Raw genomic sequence first — 20,763 nt, 5'->3', positions numbered from 1 at the left:
AAGTGGATATTTTTTCACATAAATATTCTGTTAATGATTAATTATATATAAAAAATTGGAGAATATGCTTTTGTTATGCGTGCAAATAGCTTTGCAGTAGTTTATTAATTATTATTCAGTTTTTCCAAACTCAAACAGAAAATGTGTTTTTAAAATTCCTTTTTGCTGTCCCGTTCCGATAATAACTGAATTTTAAATATTAGAAAAACTAGTTAGAAGGACACGTATTCGTGATACAAGGTATTTGCTATACAAGCTTTTGACTTTAAAAAACTCATTACAAACAAATTTAAAACAATACAGATTACAATAAAGATCCCAGTGAACGAGAAGTTATTGAAAGTTCAGAAATAGGATTGAAAATTATTGAGAAGAATTAAATAGAATTCAGCATCATCGTAAATGAATTCTTCTCAGTAAATTTTCAATTCCATTTCTGAACTTTCAATAATTTCTCGTTTACTGGGATATGGTATTAATAATTGGTACTCACTGATGTATGAAATGCAGCAACAGAATCGTGAAGTTGTCCTGCAAAATTAAAATATATATTTTTTTTCATTTTTTTATCATTTCATTATACATTTAATTTATTCAGAATTACGTATAGCCGAGATAGTGGTTGCAAATATAACATATTCCGCAAAAAAGCAAATAATAAATGAATAATATATTACTTCATGGTGGCTCAGCCGTTATTTGATGCCGGCCCCCCTCCAACCCCACCGGCGAACCACCTCCTTCTCTTTTGCTCTATCTATTTTGCGGCTGTTCTTCAAAGCACTCGTGGAAACACAGAAGATACATACACTAATTAGAATAATCGCGTGACGCTTTTTATGACACTTACGACATTAAATACGCGTGTTCTCAACGCGTAATTTTATCATAACAATCGCATAACACATTGCACGATACTTTCGATGCGGACTTTTATCATATCATGGCGATCGCGCGACACTTTGTACTCCCGACTCCCGACACGGGCTTTTTATATCATTATATCGATCGCGCGATACGTCTCTACGGCATTCCCGACGTTAATATGAACACGCGTTTCGGCACATCACAACAAAGGAAAATAACGGATGTACGGATGAAGTTTTATTTTATCGCCGAATCGTTTGACAACTTTGCACACCATCCAGCAAATAGCGCTGAAGTGCGCGCCAAAATGTGGATGGTATGGACAGCAGACATCATCTAGCGGTGATGCTAGGACATCGCGTAGCCAAAATGTAGTAATATTATTGCTAAAGCCAGCAGCAGACTATGCAATTTTTTATGTAATTATTTTTTAAGCTTATTGCGGCTACTTAATTGCCGCAACTTACTATTTGCAGCAATTATTTTTGTGACTTCTTACTATCAACTAAAATGACAAATTTCTAACAAATTTTAAATATAAACTAAACTATTGCCAACGACAGAATAAAATACCACGATTATGTTGGTATGATTTTAAAATGTCATCTAGGAACAGTGTGCGACATTATTAGCAGTCGGTATAATATTTAGGTGACATAACCTCCAACTTTTGTTTATGTACTGTCGATTTAATTAAAATATTTTATATTATTTCATTACCTCTTCAAGAGCGACGTAATCATGTCGAATCTTGTAGAGAAACGCGCTGATATAAAGAAAAATATAAGAGAACAGATGGAAATGCTCGATAAATCGGTATGATATTTATAGATATAAGTATAAATATGCAATTTTTATATATTTATAGTATTGCATGTTTTATATATGTACATTAATATTTTCTGTTTATAGGAATTAATTGATAAAGTATTACAACTTGAAACTCGTAACAAACAACTCCAAGCAGTAATTGCAAAATCTACCAGTTCTGAGTGGAAGAAAAAAAAGACGTCTGAGAGAGTAGGAAAGCCATTTGATTTCTCGCGGTAAGTGTGCTGCTGCTTTTCAATTCACATTACATTTTTTATTTGAGTAACATTCTGTAATTTCAATTACAGCTGCCACAAGAGACATATTTTTTTGAAGTTATATTATCTTGGTTGGGAATATCATGGGTTTACCGTTCAGGAACATAACAGTGACACTATTGAGCATCATTTATTTGCAGCTCTGTTAAAAAGTTGCTGTATTGAATCTCGTGAGACTTCAAATTACCATCGATGTGGACGAACTGATAAAGGTGTTAGTTCCTTCTCTCAAGTAATTTCATTGGATATACGCAGTAGATTGGAGCCAGAAAATCAAGATAACTTGTCGGAAGAGTTATCGTATTGTAAAATATTGAACAGATTACTTCCAACAAATATAAGATGTATAGCGTGGTATCCAGTCTCAATCAACTTCTCTGCAAGATTTGATTGCAAATATAGGAAGTACAAATATTTTTTCCCGAAGGGTAACTTAAATATAGATGCCATGAACAAAGCTGTTAAATATATCATAGGGAATCATGACTTTCGTAATATTTGTAAAATGGATGTAGCTAATGGAGTCACTAACTTTAAGAGAACTGTAATGGATGCAAGAGTTTTTATAAGTGACCAAACCATGGAAAAGCCCACAGGTATTTTTTATTTTGTTTATGTGCTTATCTGTTATTGATGCAACATGCAATTAATTTTTATATTTTAAAGGTTACAATATGTGTGAATTAGAAATCACAAGTCAAGCCTTTCTCTGGCATCAAATTCGTTGCTTAATGGGCATCTTGTTGCTAATTGGACAAAAAAAAGAGGATCCTGAAATAATTTTGAAGCTTCTGAACATTGAAACTTGTCCACAGAAACCACAGTACAATATGGCTCATGAAGTTCCATTGAATCTTTGGTATTGTGATTATGAAGATGTAGAATGGATTGTTGATGAAAATGAGCTAATAAATATTATCAAGATATTACAACAGGATTGGACTCTGAGTGCTATAAAGTAAGTTTATTTTGGAAAAAAAAATTTTGATATTGTATATAATTTTATAACCAATTTGCGTTTTTCATTATATGCAGATCTACAATGATTAGAAATATGTTAACGGAATTGGAAAATTTGGTTAAATGTACAAATACTAATTTTCAAAGTGACTGTTTACTTCTTGGTGTGCAATCAAAAATATATCAACCATTGATGAAACGAGAAATGTGTGGTGAGTATGCAAATTTTATCAAAACTAGTGAACATAAATTTATTAACAGACTTAATTTTTAACTCTTTTTAGTTCTTTTAAGCTCTTTTTAAATTAAAAATCTTTAATTAAAAAAGTGTTTATTTTATTACTTATTTATAATGAAATCTATGTGTATAAACTTTGAAACAATATGCATACAAGTACATTGTTGATATTGCTGTATTTCTTTATATAATACAGACATTTAAAATATTTTGATGATCAGAGAGATATATACGTTTACTATTACATACTATTTTTTTTTTTGCTATACTAAACACAGTATCGTCGCGTTTGGACACATTTTACGCTTAAAATTACAATTTTTTAAATATACAATCTATCAATAGTACAATCTAGCAGATTTATTAAGCCTGTCCAAGTCTTGGTTTGCAAGCTAAACTTTTCCTTTTATTTCAATGAAAATGAGACTTGAAAAAGGAATAAAGGAAGGCAGACCAAGGTAGTTTTCCACCAAGAGACACAAGCGACACAAAAGTATTCTCTCTGTTGTTCATTGAATATCGAAAAAAGACAGAGTGATACTTGTGTCAATTTGTGTCAACTTGTCCTTTGCTGGAAAACAACCCAAGATAGTCAACATAGACACATGTTTATTGTGAAGTGGTGTAAATAGTTAATTTTCATTAAAAGTTAAAACTATACAAATTTAGGACAAAGGAATAAAAGGATAAGCTTAATGAACTTGAACAGGCTTACATTAAGTTGTTCATTTAGTATAAACTGATAATTTCATTACATTTATCTATGTATATAATCTATACTTTCTATTTTCTTTTACAGAAAGTCTGGAAAATAAAATCAAACATTATGAGAAGAAACGAAAATTGGAGATTATATATTCTGATGTTACATAGCATAAGCCTATGTGCTAATCATACAAGACTTGTAATATGTATAACAAATACCATCATTTTTAAATACATACATTTCTTATTGTATGTAAATATTACATACCAATCTCAAATTTTCAATATAGGTGAGTTTCGCTCAGCCTTATTGTTCGTCAAATTTTTAATATCGATAAAAAACCTTATTTCATGAAATTTTTCTCAAAAGCATTTAATTTTATGGAAATACGGCTACGAACGAACGTTGTATGTCTATCAATAGGCCTGTAATGACACACATGGCAAGCAAGATTTTTACAAATTTTAATTTAAAAATTTCTCTAGATAGATGGGCATTATACGCGACAAGTTTTGTGACACAATTTGATATTTCTGAGCTAAATTAATAGTTAAATTGCAAATATAAGATTATTTTATGTAATCTTAAAAAAGTACAACAGCATTTTACTCTAAATATTCAAGTTTTTACGATATTTATTTACAGAGGATAAAAAGCTAATAAATCTAGCTTGGGCATTTAAATGTAATGAACGTTGTCCCTGCTGCTCGATACACTTTAAGCATGATAATGTCAAACAATAAAAGACACATTGTTGCAAAAAAATGAGTGCAATGTATAATTTAAAAAGAAAATGACTAATTAATGCTTTTCGTTTATTTCTTTTCACTTCTATCACAGGACGGCACGCATTTGAAACGAGGGTCAAAATTGCTTTCTTCTTCTGATGAATGCTCCTCATTATTTTTAGCCTCGCCATCTTCATCTTCGTCTTCTTCTAATTCATCTTGTTCTAAGAGTCGTCTTGCCATTTGTACAGCATGCCATTCTCGATAGTGGCCTTTTCTCTTTGCTTCAAAAACTCGTCTCCTTTCTAAAATAAAATGCATTGACGGCCAAGATCTTTATACCTAATAAATCTCATCTTACCTCTTTCTTCAGGAGTTTCTTCATCTTCCTCTTCCTCACTGGATTCTTCGAAAATTTTTGGTTGACTACTCCCAGCTAATCTAATTTGTAAGAAAACAATTAATAATATATAATCATAACATATTAATACATAAATATATTTTATATTAATAATTAAAATTGTGTGATACATAATCACTATATTTATTTACTTTGCTGCAATAGTGGTGGCGTCTAATTGATCAAGTTCATGTTCATTTTCGAGGCCTTCAAAATTGTATGGGGTTTTTGGTTCCTCGATTTTCATATGACCATAATCCTTGTCAGCAGGATGAAGAGTGGCGATAATATTCATTTCATCCCATGTTGTTTCTTTGCTTGGTCTATAGGTCAGTTAATAATAATCATTAATATTTATAGGTCAGTTAATAATGATAGGTTAAAAAAATCTAATAATATTTATTATTGTGTCCAAAAATTGGATCTGTATCAAATAATGTTGGCTGATATTAATTAATAACTTGCAAATATTCAATATTTTCTTTCTTATGCGATTTTTTCTTAACCTTTGAACAGTAATTCTATAAATATCTCATATATTATCTCTAAAAGGATAAGTTTCTGAAAACATAAAAAATCTCAAGTCTAAACAAATGTTTTTAATTTTCCATCAAATATATGATGTTTCTATTAGAAATCAAATCGAATGGATATGGAAAAATAATTTCAATAATTATTTTTCTATTTTATCTATTGTTATAGCACGTATTATATCATAAATATATAAATTTACGAATATCACGTTATCCTCGTAAATATTGAACGATTGTACACGCGTGCCGGGTTATACAAGATATTTTTGATATTGATAGATCTGAACGACGAGATCTACACATCTCTATTTTTACACGACGGAATTCAATTAACGCTCTCTCACCTAGGCGCCTCCGGATTATCAAAACTGCTGGATGTCTTTAGAATTCCTTTGGAAGGCCGTTTCGACAAATTTTCTGCCATTATAATCAAGCGTTATGATGATGGTCACTCACGATATTGCCACGGTTGCATGTTTACTAACGAATTTCGCTCCGGCTGGCTCCAGCTGAATAACCTGCACTGGGTGTCAATCACTCAGAAAACATTTTTCACGCGCCCATCAGCATCAGAAGCGATCTCTACAAGTCTAATTCGCGGGATAGTCGTTCAGAGCCGTAACAATTCCAACTAGCTCCCTTAATTTTTCAATATATTCACGTTCCAATAACTTAATCTTATGCAAGATTCATACCGTATCTGTCATCTGATATCTAATATCCGACATTTAAAATTAGAAAATTTATTTTCCAGAGATAAAAATGTTATTATTGATAAAGAAAATGCTCCGTGATTGGTAGAATTACTTATATAAAGACGGAGAATTTATTTTTTGATGGTTGGTAAAACCAAATCTGTAACTTTGCAATTTTGCCGCAAGAGGCGACGAAGTTCCTTCAGAGTTTCTCTTCGTGACATTTCATATTCACAGATTCGATTCTTAAAACAACAAAAAAGAAATATGATGGTTACGAATTGCAGTATTTGTGATACTGAATATGGTCTTTTACCGGGAATTAGTTTTCATAGGTATAAATATGTATAATTTATTTTTAATCCTAGAACTATTATTACAGAAACTAATCGCTAAATCTATTAACATGAAAGTTTATTATTATTACAATAATTTTAAGTTTTGCGTGTTTATTTACAGTGACACAAAACATATAGAAGTCTTATTGTATAGTATACACATTAATATAATAATTAAATAAATATAGACCACCTATCTACACATATAAAACTCTATTTTATATAATTTTAAGGCTTCCAAAAGTTGAGAGCAGAAGAGAACGTTGGATCACAGCAATTAAAAAAAGAATAACAAACTTTACTCCTGCTGCAAATGTATTTATATGTAGCCAGCATTTTTCGGAAGACTGCTTTCTGCCATCACCTACTGGCAAGCGTTACTTAGTGCCTAATGCTGTACCCAGTATATTTGATATGCGATTAAGAAAGAAATATAAAATCCAATTTGTAGGTATAATTTTTGTTTTAATATAATATAAATATGTGAATAACAACTTTACAAGAAATTTTTACAAGAATTACATTGTGTAATGATATAAATGACAAATATTAATTATATTATTTTTGTTTTGTTGTGTAAGGATCAGCAACAATTATCTATAGAAAGCCATGATGCTATTGCCAGTAATACGAAATTAAGAGGTTTAGAGATTGCTACAAATATTGATCAGAGTACAGATAATTTGCACAAACCATATGTTTCCATTCTTAAAGTGCAGCATTTGACTAAATCTGAAATTGTAAACAGGTAACACAAAATTAGAATTATGTAATGAAAAGTATCTATTACATATAAATATGAATATTTGTTATTTAGTACTAATTTGGATAAATCAGCCAATGACGAAGAAGCAAGGAAAAGTCAAGAACAGCTGCACAAAGAAAAATGTGATGTTATTACAAATATTGATCATGAAAAATTGAATTCTGAAATAGCAACAAATATTGATGAAAATCAAGATAATTTAGACCAACCATGTACTTCGACTTTCAAACAACAGCATCTGACACAGTTCGATATTTTGCACAGGTAAAATAACAAAACAACAAGAATTCCAACATAATGAAGTATTTATTGCTTATATAGGAGTCTATATTTGTGTTACATAATAGAAATATTGGGATCACATCAAGTGACAAAAAAGTAAATAATGAAGCAAAAGAATTAATACGTGCAAACACATATATTAAAAAATTGACGAAGAAGTTAAATGCTTCTCAACAGAAATATAAAAGATTACAAGAACAAGCCACATCTTTAGCTTTTCTTGTAAGACAGTTGCAAGGTGAAAAAAATACTACAGAGTCATTGGAGGTAATGAATATTACAGAATAAATTTACTAAAATTCATTATATATATACATTAAGACCAAATGGTTATTAAAAAATTATTTCTATTTTAATTAATTTTTTTACTGATAGTTTTTATTTTATGCAGAAGTTTAATATAATTTATATTGAATAAACAGGAAGACTGTTCAGATGTATAATATCAGATCTCCCAAATTCTCAGCGTTATGCCCCACACACCATACAGATGTATACTCAAACAATAATTAAATTTAATCAAGCAGATTAACAAATCAATAATAGACTAATTGACTAGGTGAGAAATATTGAGAAAAAGAATGACAAAATGAGAAATAAAAGTGAATAAAATGTGAATCATCTCTTCTTGTCACGTATGTAAAAGTTTCTAATTACTATTTCTCATGATTAATACTAATATTATATGACTAATAATATTTTTGTGTACAGCTATTGTTAATTTTTATCAGTAAAATAAAAATTATGTATAATTCTACATAATTCTTGTGATTATTATGCATGCTTTTTGTGATAACAGTTTGTTACCTAAATATTACAATATCCTTTGACTTGGTTTATTATTTTCATTTACTTTTAATCATTTTTTCTAAAAAATTGCTCTTAATAGCTTCTATATGATTTTATTGATTAATAATATAATGTGATTCAGTATTTTGGTTGAAGGTGTATTATATCTAAAATACGAATCCACAGTAGTTTGCTTCTATTCCGAGAAGCGTCTCTATTGTTTCTTTTGTATACTTTTAAGCCCGTATCAAAGTATGCATTAAAAATTGAGAGAGTAGAATCAAATTCCACCTTGCAATACGAACTTAAAGTTTAGTGAGGTAGAAAAGTAGGATGTGCGTCTAGATTCATCGAATAATTCATTTGGCGTTATCACGTTTTGTCCATGTGTTCCTGTTTTAAAATGTATTTAATTTGATTTTTAATCTTAATCCCAGAATATCACATTACTACACTAGTACCTGGTGAGGATTAACGTTGTGAATTTATAGAATACAACGTACAGTTTTACATCGGAACATATAATGACAATTGGAGTTTTCAGTCAAGTATTAAGAAGCACACGTTTCATCAAATTTTCTAACCTTCTTCTGTGGAAGAAAACATATACACTCGGCTTTCCACTCAGAACGATGTCGGGAAAATCGATTATGAAAATCGGTACGCACGATGGTACTTTCCACTGCGATGAGGTGCTCGCCTGTGCGTTCTTAAAATTGCTGCCGCAATATAAAGATGCTTCTATAGTGAGGTAATTCTCTTGAATTTTAAATTATAAAATTGAAAGAGATTTGAAACATTAACATTAAAAGATAAAATGTGGTGGAAGTAAAACTAGTAGAAAATATTGAATTACAGAATCCATGGATATCGCATTACATTTTTAGATCTCGAGATCAGAATATCTTAGACACCTGTGATATTGTAGTGGACGTTGGTGGAGAATATGATCCATCCAGGCATCGATATGACCATCATATGAGGTAAGATTATTATTTTGCAATAAAATACTTATTTTCAGTGCGTTACCGTCTCTTTTTTTTGTATCAGACATTTTCAAGAATCAGTAAGTAGCATTATGAAAAAACCAGGATATGATTGGACAATAAAATTGAGTAGTGCAGGCCTGGTGTACTGTCATTTCGGACATGAAATATTGAGAAGTGTACTTCCAGAGGTAACAGACGACAGAGTCATTGAAGAAATCTTCAAAAAGGTCTACGACACCTTAATCAAGGAAATTGATGCCATAGACAATGGCGTGCCAATGTATGATGGAGAACCATTGTAAGTATGCATTTATAACGCTGATGTGTTACAGTAGGTTTCTTGAACTAACGCTTCTCTATTCGTTTCAGATATCGAATAGTTACTGATTTAAGTGCACGTGTAAGCAGACTAAACCCTCAATGGAATAATCAAGATGTGAATATCGATGAACGATTTGAGAAAGCTATGGCTCTGACTTTAGAGGAATTCTTAGAATTTGTGCAGTACGCGAAAAAAGTTTGGCTGCCAGCAAGAGATGTTGTCCGACGCGCCGTGGAGAATCGATATGAGGTAAAAAACAGTTTCATTCATTTTTTATTTTAGATATTTTTAAAATTATTGTTTCAATATAGTATATGTATATTTTTGTAAGGTTGATCCGAGTGGAGAAATAATAATGTTGTCGCAAACGGTACCATGGAAAGAGCATTTATTTCAATTGGAAGAGGAAATGAATGTTTCGCCGTCAATAAAATACGCCATTTTTGAGAGCGACGACTCTTATCGAATTCAATGTATGCCGGTGGCGGCGGGAAGTTTCGTGTGCAGGATGTTCCTACCGGAAGTTTGGGGTGGTTTGCGCTCTGACGCACTTGTAGAAGCCTGCGGAATCGAAGGCGCCGTATTTGTACACTCTGTTCGATTTATCGGTGGAAACAAAACAAAAGACGGCGCATTGGCTATGGCGCGGAAAGCGCTTGAAATCGGAAAGGCTGTAGAATGTGTAGATTGACAATGATACGCAAGACATGTCTAGATTGCTAATTTTTTTCAGAGAACTGTATCGCATGATTATTATAAGACAAATTAAAAAAAAAAATAACGTTTTTAAAACGTTGCGCTCTTTTCTATATATTTTCGTGTATTCGAATACACTGATCGTATTTTATACTGGAATTACAACATAGGAAAAGAATTTTTGGTTTGTCATACATCAGGTATTTATGAGCATAATTTAATTAAGGTCAAATTGCGTAATACACTTTTACAGATATTAAAATGGCTCATTTATTGTCAACAATTTCCTCATATCAGATCCATATGAAACATAGCACGAATGTCCTCCGCATGTTCTTCTCCGATTGAGACAGCCCCGGACAGAGTTAGACTTGATCAACACGTGTATATCGGTTTCCAATAGTTGATTAACTCGTCAATTAGCGTTTCGGGCGGCCGCCTGAGCGTGTGCGGCCAAATGTGCGGCCTTAGCCTGTGCCACTTCAGGGGTGTCTATTACTGTGCCGTCGGGTCCAAGTGGAGCGTTGCCGTAAGCGTAGAGCGCGGGTGCATACGCTAGAGCGCCGTATGGTATCAATTTGACTGTCTTGGCAGCTTCCTACGTGGAATAAATACCAATTAAATTGCCGGCAATTAAACTGTTACAGCAAAAAAAAAAAAAAAAAAAAAGAGTTAAGAATTGGACTCGAGAAAAAACACAGTACTTAAATATAAAAAAAGATTCCAATTTTTGACGATAAATGAAGCGTCAAATAGAATGACAAGTCATTTCTGCAAGCTGTGTTTCTACCAGTTTGTCGATACGCAACGAATAGCTATGCCGTTTGTGTAATTGCTTCTAAACGAGAGTGTCGTACTTGAGCGTGAGCGGCGAGATGGGCAGCCTTGGCCTGGGCGACCTCAGGTGTGTCTACTACCCGACCATCTGCGCCGATGGGCGCGCCGTACGTAATTGCAGGTGCATAAACGGCCAAAGGTGTGTATCTGTAGCCGAGCGTGTTTCTAGCGGCCTCGTAGGCTTGCGTAGCGAGATGCACCGCTTTCGCCTGCGCCACTTCCGGCGTCTCCAGGGGTCCCACCGGCAAGCCGAAGTGATAACCCAGATAAGCTGGTTGGGCGATCGCAAGTGCGCAGAGCGCGGAGAGAACAATCTGCAAAAATGAATAGACACACGTTATTTCTATGGTTTTGCAACATATAAGTTTGCTTTTCACAATTAGAACGATTGACTTAATTAAATTTGAGAAATTTTGTTGCGGAAAAAGTTAATTATTAACAATAGAGAATATTGCTCGATTTATTATAGATACGCAACTAATGAACGAATATTAAACGAAATTAGATTTGACAACAATCGACATTGGCGTGATTAGTTGTGGCGGACAATGAAGTGAGATGTTCGTGAGAGCTTCTGGCAATCCGCTGCCGGTTAACGATACTTACAAGAGACTTCATGTCTTATCAGTGTGGTCAAGCGCTGCTGGATGATTACCAGTACTCGCTGTATGAACTGCTATGTCGTATCACGTTGAGATGCGGATCTCCTTTTATATATGTGAATCCCTGGGTAGGGAGTCGTCGACCCGTAGGAGGGGACCACACCCTGCAGCAAGTGTTACACTTCAAAGTGCTGACATTGACATTACGTTAATGAGATCCTACCACCGATGTTTGCCTGAATCTGCCCGGAGGGGGATATTCCTCAACTGCGGAGATCATCGCCGAGGTCAGTTTTGTATCGTCGGCGGCTTTTTTAGCCGGCTCTTGTTCACGTTCATCATCGTCAGGAGGCCGCCAAGGGCTCGAGCTGCTTGGATCTACCAGGAAGTCGCTCGAACGAATCGATTGGTTTTTGTTGGGGAGATCGAGTGGAAGGTAACTCGGGCCACAAAGACTTCCTTTATTATCGCGAAAATGATAGTTAATGACTGTTTTCGTCATGAGAGCCATGTAATAATTTGCAAGAGCATTTTTTTCATGTAAGTACATGGATATTTTTTCATGTAAGTACATGGATATTTTTGCAGTGAGTTAATGAGGTTCGCTGGTATTAATCATCTTGCGAATATTTTATGACATCAAACTCGATATACGAATAAATTTAAATATGTCAGTGTATTTTGAATTATATATATATTTTTAATATTATAATTATTTTTTAAAATAATATTTAATGAATATCATTTAATCTCATGTACTGAATTTTTTGCTAGTAAGTTTAAAAGTTATTGCATCTGTTTTAAATAATGCACGCATAATTATAGCATAAAACATCCTGGGGACATCTTGGATATCCTCAGGATGTCCTGAGGCAATTCTCAGGACATTGGGATATCCCTAAGATCGGGATGTCCCCAGGATGTTTTGTGCTGTCTGGGAATGCAGTTATATTCTTTTTATTCTTGGTGTTTCAATTTCCATTCATGAATTCCTATTTTTAATGAACAGGATTTTTATTTAAAAAAATTGACAAGGTCGCGTACTACCGTAATTAGCAGACGGCTTTTGTTCCACTGCGTTACCGTAACTTCCCGATATTCTGAGAAATGACTGATCAACGGCCGTCCTTGCAGATATCAAAGTAAAACTGCCAAAAGAAAGGGAAAGGGATGAGGTGCAATTAAAATGTATGGAGTGCAACGAGAAAAAGAAAGCGCCGACCAACCAAAACGAAGGTCGACTGCGCGTCCTCGAGATCAAACGATTTTTCCAGAGCGGTTGAGACAGACGAATGGATCCGCTCTTTCGATTTGACGTACGCGATATTTATCGGAGCGTCTTTTTACTCGCCATCGAAAATTCCACGGCAAGGTCTCACTTCCTGATGAGGCTCTTTTTGCAAATATTATTTGAATTGTTCAGTATTACATAAAAACACGCGACTATCTAAGAAAATATTTTCAATAAAAAATATTTTATTCCAAAATTTTCTTCGTGAAAATCAGAACACTTGGATTTCTATAATGATAGTGAATATTTTTCAAAGTCTGTATAGTCTTCGGTTTTTTTACACTCAACAATTTCTTTCTATTGCGTTCATTAAAATCAAAGTCATAACGCCTGTATAAGTGTTGTATCCTTGCATCGTTGCACGCGCTGTGCCAACGTAACGTCATTGAGCAATGCTCCAGATGTGATTGCATTTGCATAAAATAGCAAATCTTACAATTTGCATGTACAGAAATCAAGTAAATTCACAACCAATTAATTACTAAAACTGTTTTAATGTTTAATCAATTCGTGAGAAATGTCTTTGAAAAATTGATAGCAAAATCTACAATATGAAAAAATATATATTTAATAATTATTTTTATAAACATATATAATATGGAAACATTACATTAACTTTGAAGATTTTAAGGCACAAATAATTTTTGCTCATTTTTAATATTTCAAAATTAGATACGGAATTTATGTGGGCGTGTAAATAACTCACGGATCACCCAACGACTCGGAGAACAAAAGCCCTTTTCCTTGGAATTTGAGATAATCTCGGCACGCCCGATGACCCTATTGTCTATTAGCATAAACGCACATACGAAGCACAATCGAGGCGGGTATCTTAAATGCCCATTAAGCGACATTCGCAATTAGCTGGCTAACTTGGCGTTTTCCTTCAAGCATTCTCGAGCGTGTGGGCCGCGGCATCGATCCCGCAGCGATCCATAAATTCCGACTAGGAGGATCGAGCAGTTATATATCGTTAAACGAAAATACACTTCTTCATGTTAAGATAATTCATTAAAGTACAAGGATTCGCATATATGGAAAGTTGCTTTATTGTAAGAAAATTCCCTTCAAATTGACGAGAGAATAAGAATGAGAAAAAACCTGCAATACTTTATTTAATTGAACGCAAATGTACATCGATGAAAAGAAAATAAATATCTCGAAGGTTCGAATCGGAGCAGGAAGTATTTTTATTTGCATTTTTTATAGATCGCGAGGAATGCGTTACATTAGTATCGCAAACAACATCGTGTAACGGAGTTATTAAATATAGCTCGAGGTACCGACTTAATTAATTATTCACCTGAAAGCGATTTGAAATGCTGTGAACCTTGAATTGAATTTGGCTGCGACACATTAGTTAAGTGATCGGATCAATCATTTCTGGGATTCATTCGCGAGCATAAAAACATAATGAGGCGTGTTACCAGCGTGCGAGGCCGCAGGCGGAAGTTGACAGGTGTCCGCATACATCGATCTTTGGCAATTAATTTTATTTATAGCGCGTGTTGATTCATGATATCTCTTGAATCACATTTTTCTTTCTGTCCGTAACATTTATACATAAGTTAATAATGTTACTGATATGTTAAGATTTAATTGTTACGTGCGAGTAAAAATGCAAATATGTTTTATATGAATAAATTAAATTCTCTCAAGATACTTTAAGATAAATATTTTATAATTCAGAATTAACGCTTCTTTTACGATTTTGTAGATTTATTTTTCCAGCTAAAGAAATATTTCGAATGCCGGTAGAAACAGCAATGTTGGAGTTGTAGTACTATAATAAAATAAGAAACATCGGGTAACAACAAATATGTTTAATATTTCTTACAAACTAAAGCACAGGTAACATCGAATAAACGACTATTACGTGAGTCTTGTGGTTCAGTCTGAAAGTTATCGTCGAAAGTGATTTACGATGCATCATAAACTTCGCGTACATAGTATATCAAACTACGTCCATAAAATTAATCTAGAAGCTTGAGCGAAACTATGCAATGTGCTGTAATATACAATAACAATATTAATTTCATAATTCTAGTTTATCAGTACATCATTGTTCGTCTCATCGTCAATTAGCCGCAGGAAAGGATTAATTCCTGAGCATATTAGCGTCTTTTCTAATCAATATTAATCTTGACAAAATCTTAATTTAACGAAATTTTAATTATTAATCCTGTGAAAGCAAAATTAGTAATCGTAGTAACTGTGGCGGCCGTGAAGCGCGTCGTTATAAGCGGCGAGGTGAGCTTGTCTGGCGTGTTCTACTTCGGGGGTGTTAATCACTTTGCCGTCGTGAGACAAGGGAGCTGACGAGTCATAATAATTGTGACTATAAGCCGGCGGCTTGTAAATCTGCGAATGATACTTATTTATGACGACAGGTGCCGAGGAAGCTATGTGATTATAAGCCGCCAAGTGTGCGGCTTTAGCCTGTGCCACTTCCGGCGTATCTATCACGCGACCCTAAAAATAAAATAAATGAAAAACGATAGTGATAAACTTTTACTTTTTGTACTTAAGTTTTTTTTAAACGCTGCCTATTATCTAATTATTATAATTATAAAACAATTTAAAAAAATATGTAAAATTGATTTAGAAACTTAAAAATTTTTAGCGCGTTAGTGGTATAATTTATTTTGTTCAAATACGACAATTAATCCTGAAGATCTTTTTTTCCGCGAGATGGTGAAAAAAAATGGATTAGAACATTATAAAATTTCAATTTTTATAAGAAGTAATGAGTGAAGAATTAAAAAAATCTTACCTCGGAATCTAGCGGAGCGAACGGCCCGTGATATCCGTATTCGTTATGATACATCTCGTGACCGACCGATACGGGTTCCGAATATCCGTGATAATCCTCATCTTCCGCGTAGGAAGCCACGCTATGTGGAACTTTTGCGGCAGCTTCCGCCACGGCAGCGAGATGCGCTGCCCTGGCATGCGCCACTTCCGGCGTATCCATGACCCTTCCGTCGTGACCTATGGACGCGGACGGTCCATGGTATTGATAATGTGTGGCCGAAGTTAGAGCAACGATGGATATCAAGATAATCTGTAAACGCGAACATGAGTGATGTAAAAGCAATGCTGGCTTTTCGATTAAAATTGCCAGCACTGTAATTTTGCTTATCGGGAGATTACTTACAAAAGACTTCATGGTTGCGTTCAATCCGAGATGGAATGCTACTGTTTTGTAACTACTGGGCGTAAAATGCTTGGTTTATATACAATCGGGGATTTATTCTTACCTAACAGCGTCACCCCACCAATGCGAATGGCTGTTCAGCTAACATTCTTCCGTGCGATTTTTGCGATGCACATTTTCTGATATTTTTGCATCGTGTCAGTGTCGCGAAACTGTTACAAAAATGCGTTTAATTTTTTAGTATAATATTAATTTATTATTTAGGTCGTGGCGTTTAAACAGTCGTCTAATGATTAATTAGATTTCGCGATGAAGCAATTGGATCAAATATATTTAATTGTCCGACACTTTTTATGTTGTTCTCGAAGTAAGCCGCAATAACTCACTAAGCAATTAAACACATCTACGTGATGGAATTTTCAATAGCTTTTCATTCAATGTAATGGCTGTAGATTATTATTACGGTCATTAAAGCATACAAATCCACTTTATTATACATTATTGATTAATTATAGTAAAAAAACATAAGTGTTTAATTCTAAGATAACAATATTTATATCTATATAGAATTAATGTATTAAAGATAACATCGAAAAATTTTTGATTAGACGCGACAACGAAAATTCGTCTCAATATTCTTTTGGATTTATATTAATTCCAACCTTGAGTTTTTCTTCAAGGCATTCGTTGTTAATCGGGCTTGATTGATCAAAAATGTTTCCATGCCGCTGACGCTTTTTTTGCCAAACCAATTGTACAATATCGCTCCTAGAACGTTCACGTTTTCGTTGTTGACGCAATCATCATTTCGCTCTTACCGGCATTCCAGCCTCCCTTTATCCCTCCCCTTTTCACTCTCTCTTTTTCTCTCTTTTTCTGCTCTTTTTCGTTGCTCTATAATATCTCAGTGTATTTTTAAATCTCGCAAGATAGTCTCTTCAGTCTATCTCCATCTCGCTTACTCAGAATTGCGCTTGGCGAAACAGAAAAACCGTACCCCTCTCGCGTTCCTATTATGTGAAAATCAAGCCGGGCCCATGTCCACGTTTCATTTACGCTATTTAATACAGACGAGATATAGGCGATTGTATTGTTCGACGGCTATATAAGGTCTACGCGATCCGATCGAACGGGCAGAGATTCGCATTATCTCGGACAGACGCGCGCAAGTATGAAGTCTCTCGTAAGTAAAGAATACGTATATTATAAAGTAATTATAATTCTCTTCCCGCTTCTCATCTCTTTGAGAATAATTAAAAATTTCTCGTTTTCGCAATTTTTATCTATCCACGTATCTGATCAATTACACTAGTATGTCACGGAACGGCAATAACAATAATTACTAAAACGGATTCGTGATTCATAATTATTTTTTTATTTTTACAAATATAAATATTAGAAAGTATAAAAAGAAAGCTTTATTGCCCCCTTTAAAAGTTACAAATAAGCAATAATATTTACTTTAGTCCTTGTCGGTTTCTATTGTTATTACTTAGACTCCACTGCTGACTCAGATATCTCTCATTATTATTAGTGGATTTATCTCAGGATTTCACTAAATCTCTTATCTGCCCGTGCTTGCAGCTCGTCTTATCATGCCTGTCGTTGTCGACGCTGGCTTTGCCCGCGTATGCGCCTTATCAGGCATACGGAGGGCAAGCCGGGTATTATCACGGACCGCCGGCCCCGCTGGCTCACGATGGTCGAGTGGTCGATACGCCGGAAGTGGCGCACGCTAAACAAGCTCATCTGGCGGCGCACGCCGCGGAGGCTGCCAAAGCGGCGCATTACGGTGGATACGATGCAGGATATTCTGCGGACGGGAATCACGGAAATTACGTAGAATACCACAGCGCGTATCATGGACCGCCGGCGCCGCTCGGTCACGATGGACGAGTAGTGGATACGCCGGAAGTGGCTCACGCCAAGGCCGCGCATTTAGCCGCTCACGCCGCGGAGGCCTCCAAGGTCGCTCATCTGTCACATTACGATCCTTACTCGCACGCCAAGTGGTGAATCCTTCGCCGAATATGTTACAAAAGAAATAAAGTTTATTCGCATTGATAATACGAAAGAAAGTAGTGGCTTTAAAAGATTCTTGCGCTAATATGTGTTCTTATATTTATGCTGGCTGATATATATTTTATTATATATAATTGTAAAGATATTGTATATGCACTCTATAAATTTAGTAATATTAAAAGCAAATAAAATATAATATATAAATAATGAAGGTAAATCATGAATTTCTTTATCCTTATACAAGTGAAAATGTAGGACGCGAGCGAATTATAGGGGCGCGTAAGACCCAAGTATTATATATGTGTAAGACCTAAGTATTATATATGTGTAGCAAACTTGCAAGTATATGCATCGCAAACCTGGATTAATGGCATCATAATATTCTTCATGGCATTAACTCCATTCTTCTTCATGTAATTCATTAACTCACTCGCTGTCCTTGCACTTGTTACAAGAATAACATATAATCCTCCCTAATGGCGGACAAGATAAAAATTCTTTACAAAATTCTCTTAGCATACTTTCGACTGGATCACCGAATCCTAGCGTCCGTCATTTTCCTTTGCAACTTTTGTATCACAGGTGTGTGATTACTGAATTTGATCGCATTCTTTTGACATCATTACCAACGGGAATATAATAGTCCTTGCACAAACAGTACTTGAAACACGATTGCACAATTAGTACTTTTGTTAAAAATCTGTAACAGATGTATGATCTTATATTATTTTTTTTCAAAGATAATGATATAAAAGATAATAGAAGAAAAGCACAATTACTAAAGTACAAAAACTATAGACTATTGTTAATCAAGATATAAAAGATATGCTTTGGCTACAATTTTGATTGCAATAATCTTATAAGCTTATAATAAAAGAAAGAATACCAAAGAGAATTGCTGTCCATCATGTAACAATATCACGACTTATGTGCATAAATTCTAGAAAATTCTGTACAAGTCCGACTGGACTATAACCACCAAGACCTAAGCTCTCAAAAGTTGCTTCTCCGTTTGGATTTTCACAACATTTTTCATTATCTCCTGCAATGGTGTTGGTTGATCTACATATATATAAGATGCAGATTAACAAATAGTAAATAGTAGAAAGTTTCAATATTGATTACTTTAATTACAACATTTTAAATATTTATTATAACACAAACATTAAAAAATTAAAGTCGCATAATGCTAGAAAATGTTTCTATAAATACCTGATATTTCATCATCTGGATTGCTTTGTGATGATATTTCGTTTGTACTGGCATAACAAACTAAAGAGATTCCTGTAACTCTGTAGTGTTTGTTTAAATTCAACAAGAAATTGCTTCTGGGAGTTCTGTTTACTTGAGCCACTAAATAAATATGTGTGTAATTGCTGTCTAAATAAACCCAAAACAATACAATTAAATATTTTTTTGAGCAAAATTGTATTTTAAACAACACTAAATTATATCCTTTACATAAAAATTATATATAAAATCCCCAAAAAATAAATAAAAAAATTAATAAATGTCTTATATAAAAACATTTATAGCAATCACAAAGTGCATATGTACGTGCCGTCTTAACTTATAAATTTGGCAAACCGAGCTGATGGCATATTATTCGCGTTGTTATATTAAGTATCGAAAAGATTAATTTTGTTTTTGTAATTAATTGATAATATCTTTTTTAAATTAATTACCTGAAATCAATGATTCTGGCCTTATCAAACGTGCTAAATTCTTTCTTTTCACATGACACTTGTTCATTGCACTTTTCCATGGGAGATTGACAATCTCGACAATTGTCCCATGCGCACGTGATCTCCCGAAGGATTCCGACATAGGCCGATCGGTGCTACTGCCACGCAATCTATACAAGTGATTCAGGTCATTGCCCTTTCCACATGACTAATCAATCTAGGTCAACTATTAATAGCACCTCCGCATTCCAAGCGGCGCATCTTCAGTCTATTTATAAACGGCACAGGTACCCAATTTTCAAAACGCTATAACTCAGCAAAAAATTGACGTAGCGACATGGGACAAAAACGGATCTTCTCAGTTTTTTATACTGCATATGTTTATGTACACTGCACATGCTCTTATCATGACACGCATATACATATTTGTATTAGATTTAGATAAAATTAGGATATTTTATATATCCGAATTATTTAAATAGTTTAAAGTAAAAAAATAATATTATCTACACTATTTTAGGAGTATTGCATCTTGCGAATGTACTAACAAGTGTTTTTCTACCTTTATTTCGAGTCAGATTTCGCGACACGGCATATAGAGTTGGAGTATATGATAGATCAAATTAAGGTAGAAAAATAACGTTTATTTTCTATTAGAATAAGATGTACATAAAAAATGTTTTTATTACTATGAGAATAAAACCGTCCCGTATATACGTATATAATGCAGAGATTTTTCCAGCAATTTCAGTTTTGTGGCAAAGTGCTAGAA

The 20,763-nt window shown here is 33.9% G+C and overlaps 7 protein-coding genes across 11 annotated transcripts; 4 read left to right on the top strand and 3 right to left on the bottom strand.

The window, feature by feature from the left end:
• The first annotated feature begins 1,492 nt into the window (after positions 1–1,492).
• Positions 1,493–4,624, top strand: LOC105678579 (tRNA pseudouridine(38/39) synthase). 2 transcript variants are annotated; one of them, XR_010891156.1, is made up of 7 exons: positions 1,493–1,683; positions 1,780–1,913; positions 1,986–2,551; positions 2,622–2,913; positions 2,991–3,127; positions 3,953–4,148; positions 4,505–4,624. XR_010891156.1 is itself a non-coding variant. In XM_012378049.2 (6 exons), exons 1-6 carry the CDS (start codon positions 1,609–1,611, stop codon positions 4,024–4,026), a joined length of 1,278 nt encoding a protein of 425 aa, XP_012233472.1. In that variant the 5' UTR covers positions 1,493–1,608; the 3' UTR covers positions 4,027–4,495. The 2 variants fall into 2 exon arrangements, 1 of the variants encoding a protein (XP_012233472.1); XM_012378049.2 differs by lacking the exon at positions 4,505–4,624 and having other exon boundaries at positions 3,953–4,495.
• LOC105678580 (protein phosphatase inhibitor 2) lies at positions 3,311–6,240 on the bottom strand. Its single transcript, XM_012378050.2, has 4 exons — positions 5,865–6,240; positions 5,140–5,310; positions 4,949–5,028; positions 3,311–4,892 (listed from the first exon to the last, which is right to left on the bottom strand). The coding sequence occupies exons 1-4, from the start codon at positions 5,942–5,944 to the stop codon at positions 4,675–4,677; spliced, it is 549 nt and encodes a 182-aa protein (XP_012233473.1). The 5' UTR covers positions 5,945–6,240; the 3' UTR covers positions 3,311–4,674.
• Positions 6,241–6,403: 163 nt separating this feature from the next.
• LOC105678563 (uncharacterized) lies at positions 6,404–8,363 on the top strand. Of its 2 annotated transcripts, none has more exons than XR_010891162.1 (6): positions 6,404–6,550; positions 6,787–7,000; positions 7,135–7,301; positions 7,371–7,583; positions 7,641–7,868; positions 8,024–8,363. XR_010891162.1 is itself a non-coding variant. In XM_067358898.1 (6 exons), exons 1-6 carry the CDS (start codon positions 6,483–6,485, stop codon positions 8,042–8,044), a joined length of 885 nt encoding a protein of 294 aa, XP_067214999.1. In that variant the 5' UTR covers positions 6,404–6,482; the 3' UTR covers positions 8,045–8,363. The 2 variants fall into 2 exon arrangements, 1 of the variants encoding a protein (XP_067214999.1); XM_067358898.1 differs by having other exon boundaries at positions 7,667–7,868.
• Positions 8,364–8,529: 166 nt separating this feature from the next.
• On the top strand, positions 8,530–10,659 carry LOC136996861 (MYG1 exonuclease). Of its 2 annotated transcripts, XM_012378028.2 has the most exons (6): positions 8,531–8,854; positions 8,935–9,141; positions 9,278–9,373; positions 9,441–9,677; positions 9,749–9,950; positions 10,033–10,659. In XM_012378028.2, exons 2-6 carry the CDS (start codon positions 9,023–9,025, stop codon positions 10,390–10,392), a joined length of 1,014 nt encoding a protein of 337 aa, XP_012233451.1. In that variant the 5' UTR covers positions 8,531–8,854; positions 8,935–9,022; the 3' UTR covers positions 10,393–10,659. The 2 variants fall into 2 exon arrangements, with proteins under 2 accessions (XP_012233450.1, XP_012233451.1); XM_012378027.2 differs by having other exon boundaries at positions 8,530–9,141.
• Positions 10,599–11,988, bottom strand: LOC105678387 (cuticle protein 2). The gene is made up of 3 exons (XM_012377678.2): positions 11,841–11,988; positions 11,255–11,548; positions 10,599–10,995 (listed from the first exon to the last, which is right to left on the bottom strand). Exons 1-3 carry the CDS (start codon positions 11,850–11,852, stop codon positions 10,813–10,815), a joined length of 489 nt encoding a protein of 162 aa, XP_012233101.2. The 5' UTR covers positions 11,853–11,988; the 3' UTR covers positions 10,599–10,812.
• Positions 11,989–12,047: 59 nt separating this feature from the next.
• Positions 12,048–18,705, top strand: LOC105678386 (cuticle protein 2-like). 2 transcript variants are annotated; one of them, XM_067358903.1, is made up of 2 exons: positions 12,048–12,272; positions 17,869–18,705. In XM_067358903.1, exons 1-2 carry the CDS (start codon positions 12,048–12,050, stop codon positions 18,298–18,300), a joined length of 657 nt encoding a protein of 218 aa, XP_067215004.1. In that variant the 3' UTR covers positions 18,301–18,705. The 2 variants fall into 2 exon arrangements, with proteins under 2 accessions (XP_067215004.1, XP_012233099.1); XM_012377676.2 differs by lacking the exon at positions 12,048–12,272 and adding an exon at positions 17,403–17,467 and having other exon boundaries at positions 17,869–18,692.
• LOC137001007 (pupal cuticle protein-like) lies at positions 14,868–16,651 on the bottom strand. The gene is made up of 2 exons (XM_067358902.1): positions 15,901–16,651; positions 14,868–15,599 (listed from the first exon to the last, which is right to left on the bottom strand). Exons 1-2 carry the CDS (start codon positions 16,294–16,296, stop codon positions 15,324–15,326), a joined length of 672 nt encoding a protein of 223 aa, XP_067215003.1. The 5' UTR covers positions 16,297–16,651; the 3' UTR covers positions 14,868–15,323.
• Positions 18,706–20,763: the final 2,058 nt, after the last annotated feature.

This window comes from Linepithema humile, chromosome 7 (genome assembly GCF_040581485.1).
Source record: "Linepithema humile isolate Giens D197 chromosome 7, Lhum_UNIL_v1.0, whole genome shotgun sequence".
Taxonomy (NCBI): Eukaryota; Metazoa; Arthropoda; class Insecta; order Hymenoptera; family Formicidae; genus Linepithema; species Linepithema humile.
This window is presented reverse-complemented; position numbering and strand designations above follow the sequence as displayed.

Excerpts from the sequence above, each read along its gene's own strand:
- LOC136996861 (XM_012378027.2), top strand. The coding sequence starts at position 8,915 with ATGACAATTGGAGTTTTCAGTCAAGTATTAAGAAGCACACGTTTCATC. Across the intron at positions 9,678-9,748 it reads ATGTATGATGGAGAACCATT|ATATCGAATAGTTACTGATT; the intron begins GTAAGTATGCAT and ends TATTCGTTTCAG. Across the intron at positions 9,951-10,032 it reads CCGTGGAGAATCGATATGAG|GTTGATCCGAGTGGAGAAAT; the intron begins GTAAAAAACAGT and ends TATTTTTGTAAG.
- LOC105678386 (XM_067358903.1), top strand. The coding sequence starts at position 12,048 with ATGAGATCCTACCACCGATGTTTGCCTGAATCTGCCCGGAGGGGGATA. Across the intron at positions 12,273-17,868 it reads TTGGGGAGATCGAGTGGAAG|CTCGTCTTATCATGCCTGTC; the intron begins GTAACTCGGGCC and ends CCGTGCTTGCAG.
- LOC105678580 (XM_012378050.2), bottom strand. The coding sequence starts at position 5,944 with ATGGCAGAAAATTTGTCGAAACGGCCTTCCAAAGGAATTCTAAAGACA. Across the intron at positions 5,311-5,864 it reads GATAATCCGGAGGCGCCTAG|ACCAAGCAAAGAAACAACAT; the intron begins GTGAGAGAGCGT and ends ACTGACCTATAG. Across the intron at positions 4,893-4,948 it reads AGAAACTCCTGAAGAAAGAG|AAAGGAGACGAGTTTTTGAA; the intron begins GTAAGATGAGAT and ends ATTTTATTTTAG.
- LOC137001007 (XM_067358902.1), bottom strand. The coding sequence starts at position 16,296 with ATGAAGTCTTTTGTAAGTAATCTCCCGATAAGCAAAATTACAGTGCTG. Across the intron at positions 15,600-15,900 it reads TCGCTCCGCTAGATTCCGAG|GGTCGCGTGATAGATACGCC; the intron begins GTAAGATTTTTT and ends TTTTATTTTTAG.
- LOC105678579 (XM_012378049.2), top strand. The coding sequence starts at position 1,609 with ATGTCGAATCTTGTAGAGAAACGCGCTGATATAAAGAAAAATATAAGA. Across the intron at positions 1,914-1,985 it reads AAGCCATTTGATTTCTCGCG|CTGCCACAAGAGACATATTT; the intron begins GTAAGTGTGCTG and ends TTTCAATTACAG. Across the intron at positions 3,128-3,952 it reads GATGAAACGAGAAATGTGTG|AAAGTCTGGAAAATAAAATC; the intron begins GTGAGTATGCAA and ends TTTCTTTTACAG.
- LOC105678387 (XM_012377678.2), bottom strand. Across the intron at positions 10,996-11,254 it reads ATCTCGCCGCTCACGCTCAA|GAAGCTGCCAAGACAGTCAA; the intron begins GTACGACACTCT and ends TATTCCACGTAG.
- LOC105678563 (XM_067358898.1), top strand. The coding sequence starts at position 6,483 with ATGATGGTTACGAATTGCAGTATTTGTGATACTGAATATGGTCTTTTA. Across the intron at positions 7,584-7,666 it reads CAGTTCGATATTTTGCACAG|AAATATTGGGATCACATCAA; the intron begins GTAAAATAACAA and ends GTTACATAATAG. Across the intron at positions 7,869-8,023 it reads ATACTACAGAGTCATTGGAG|GAAGACTGTTCAGATGTATA; the intron begins GTAATGAATATT and ends TTGAATAAACAG.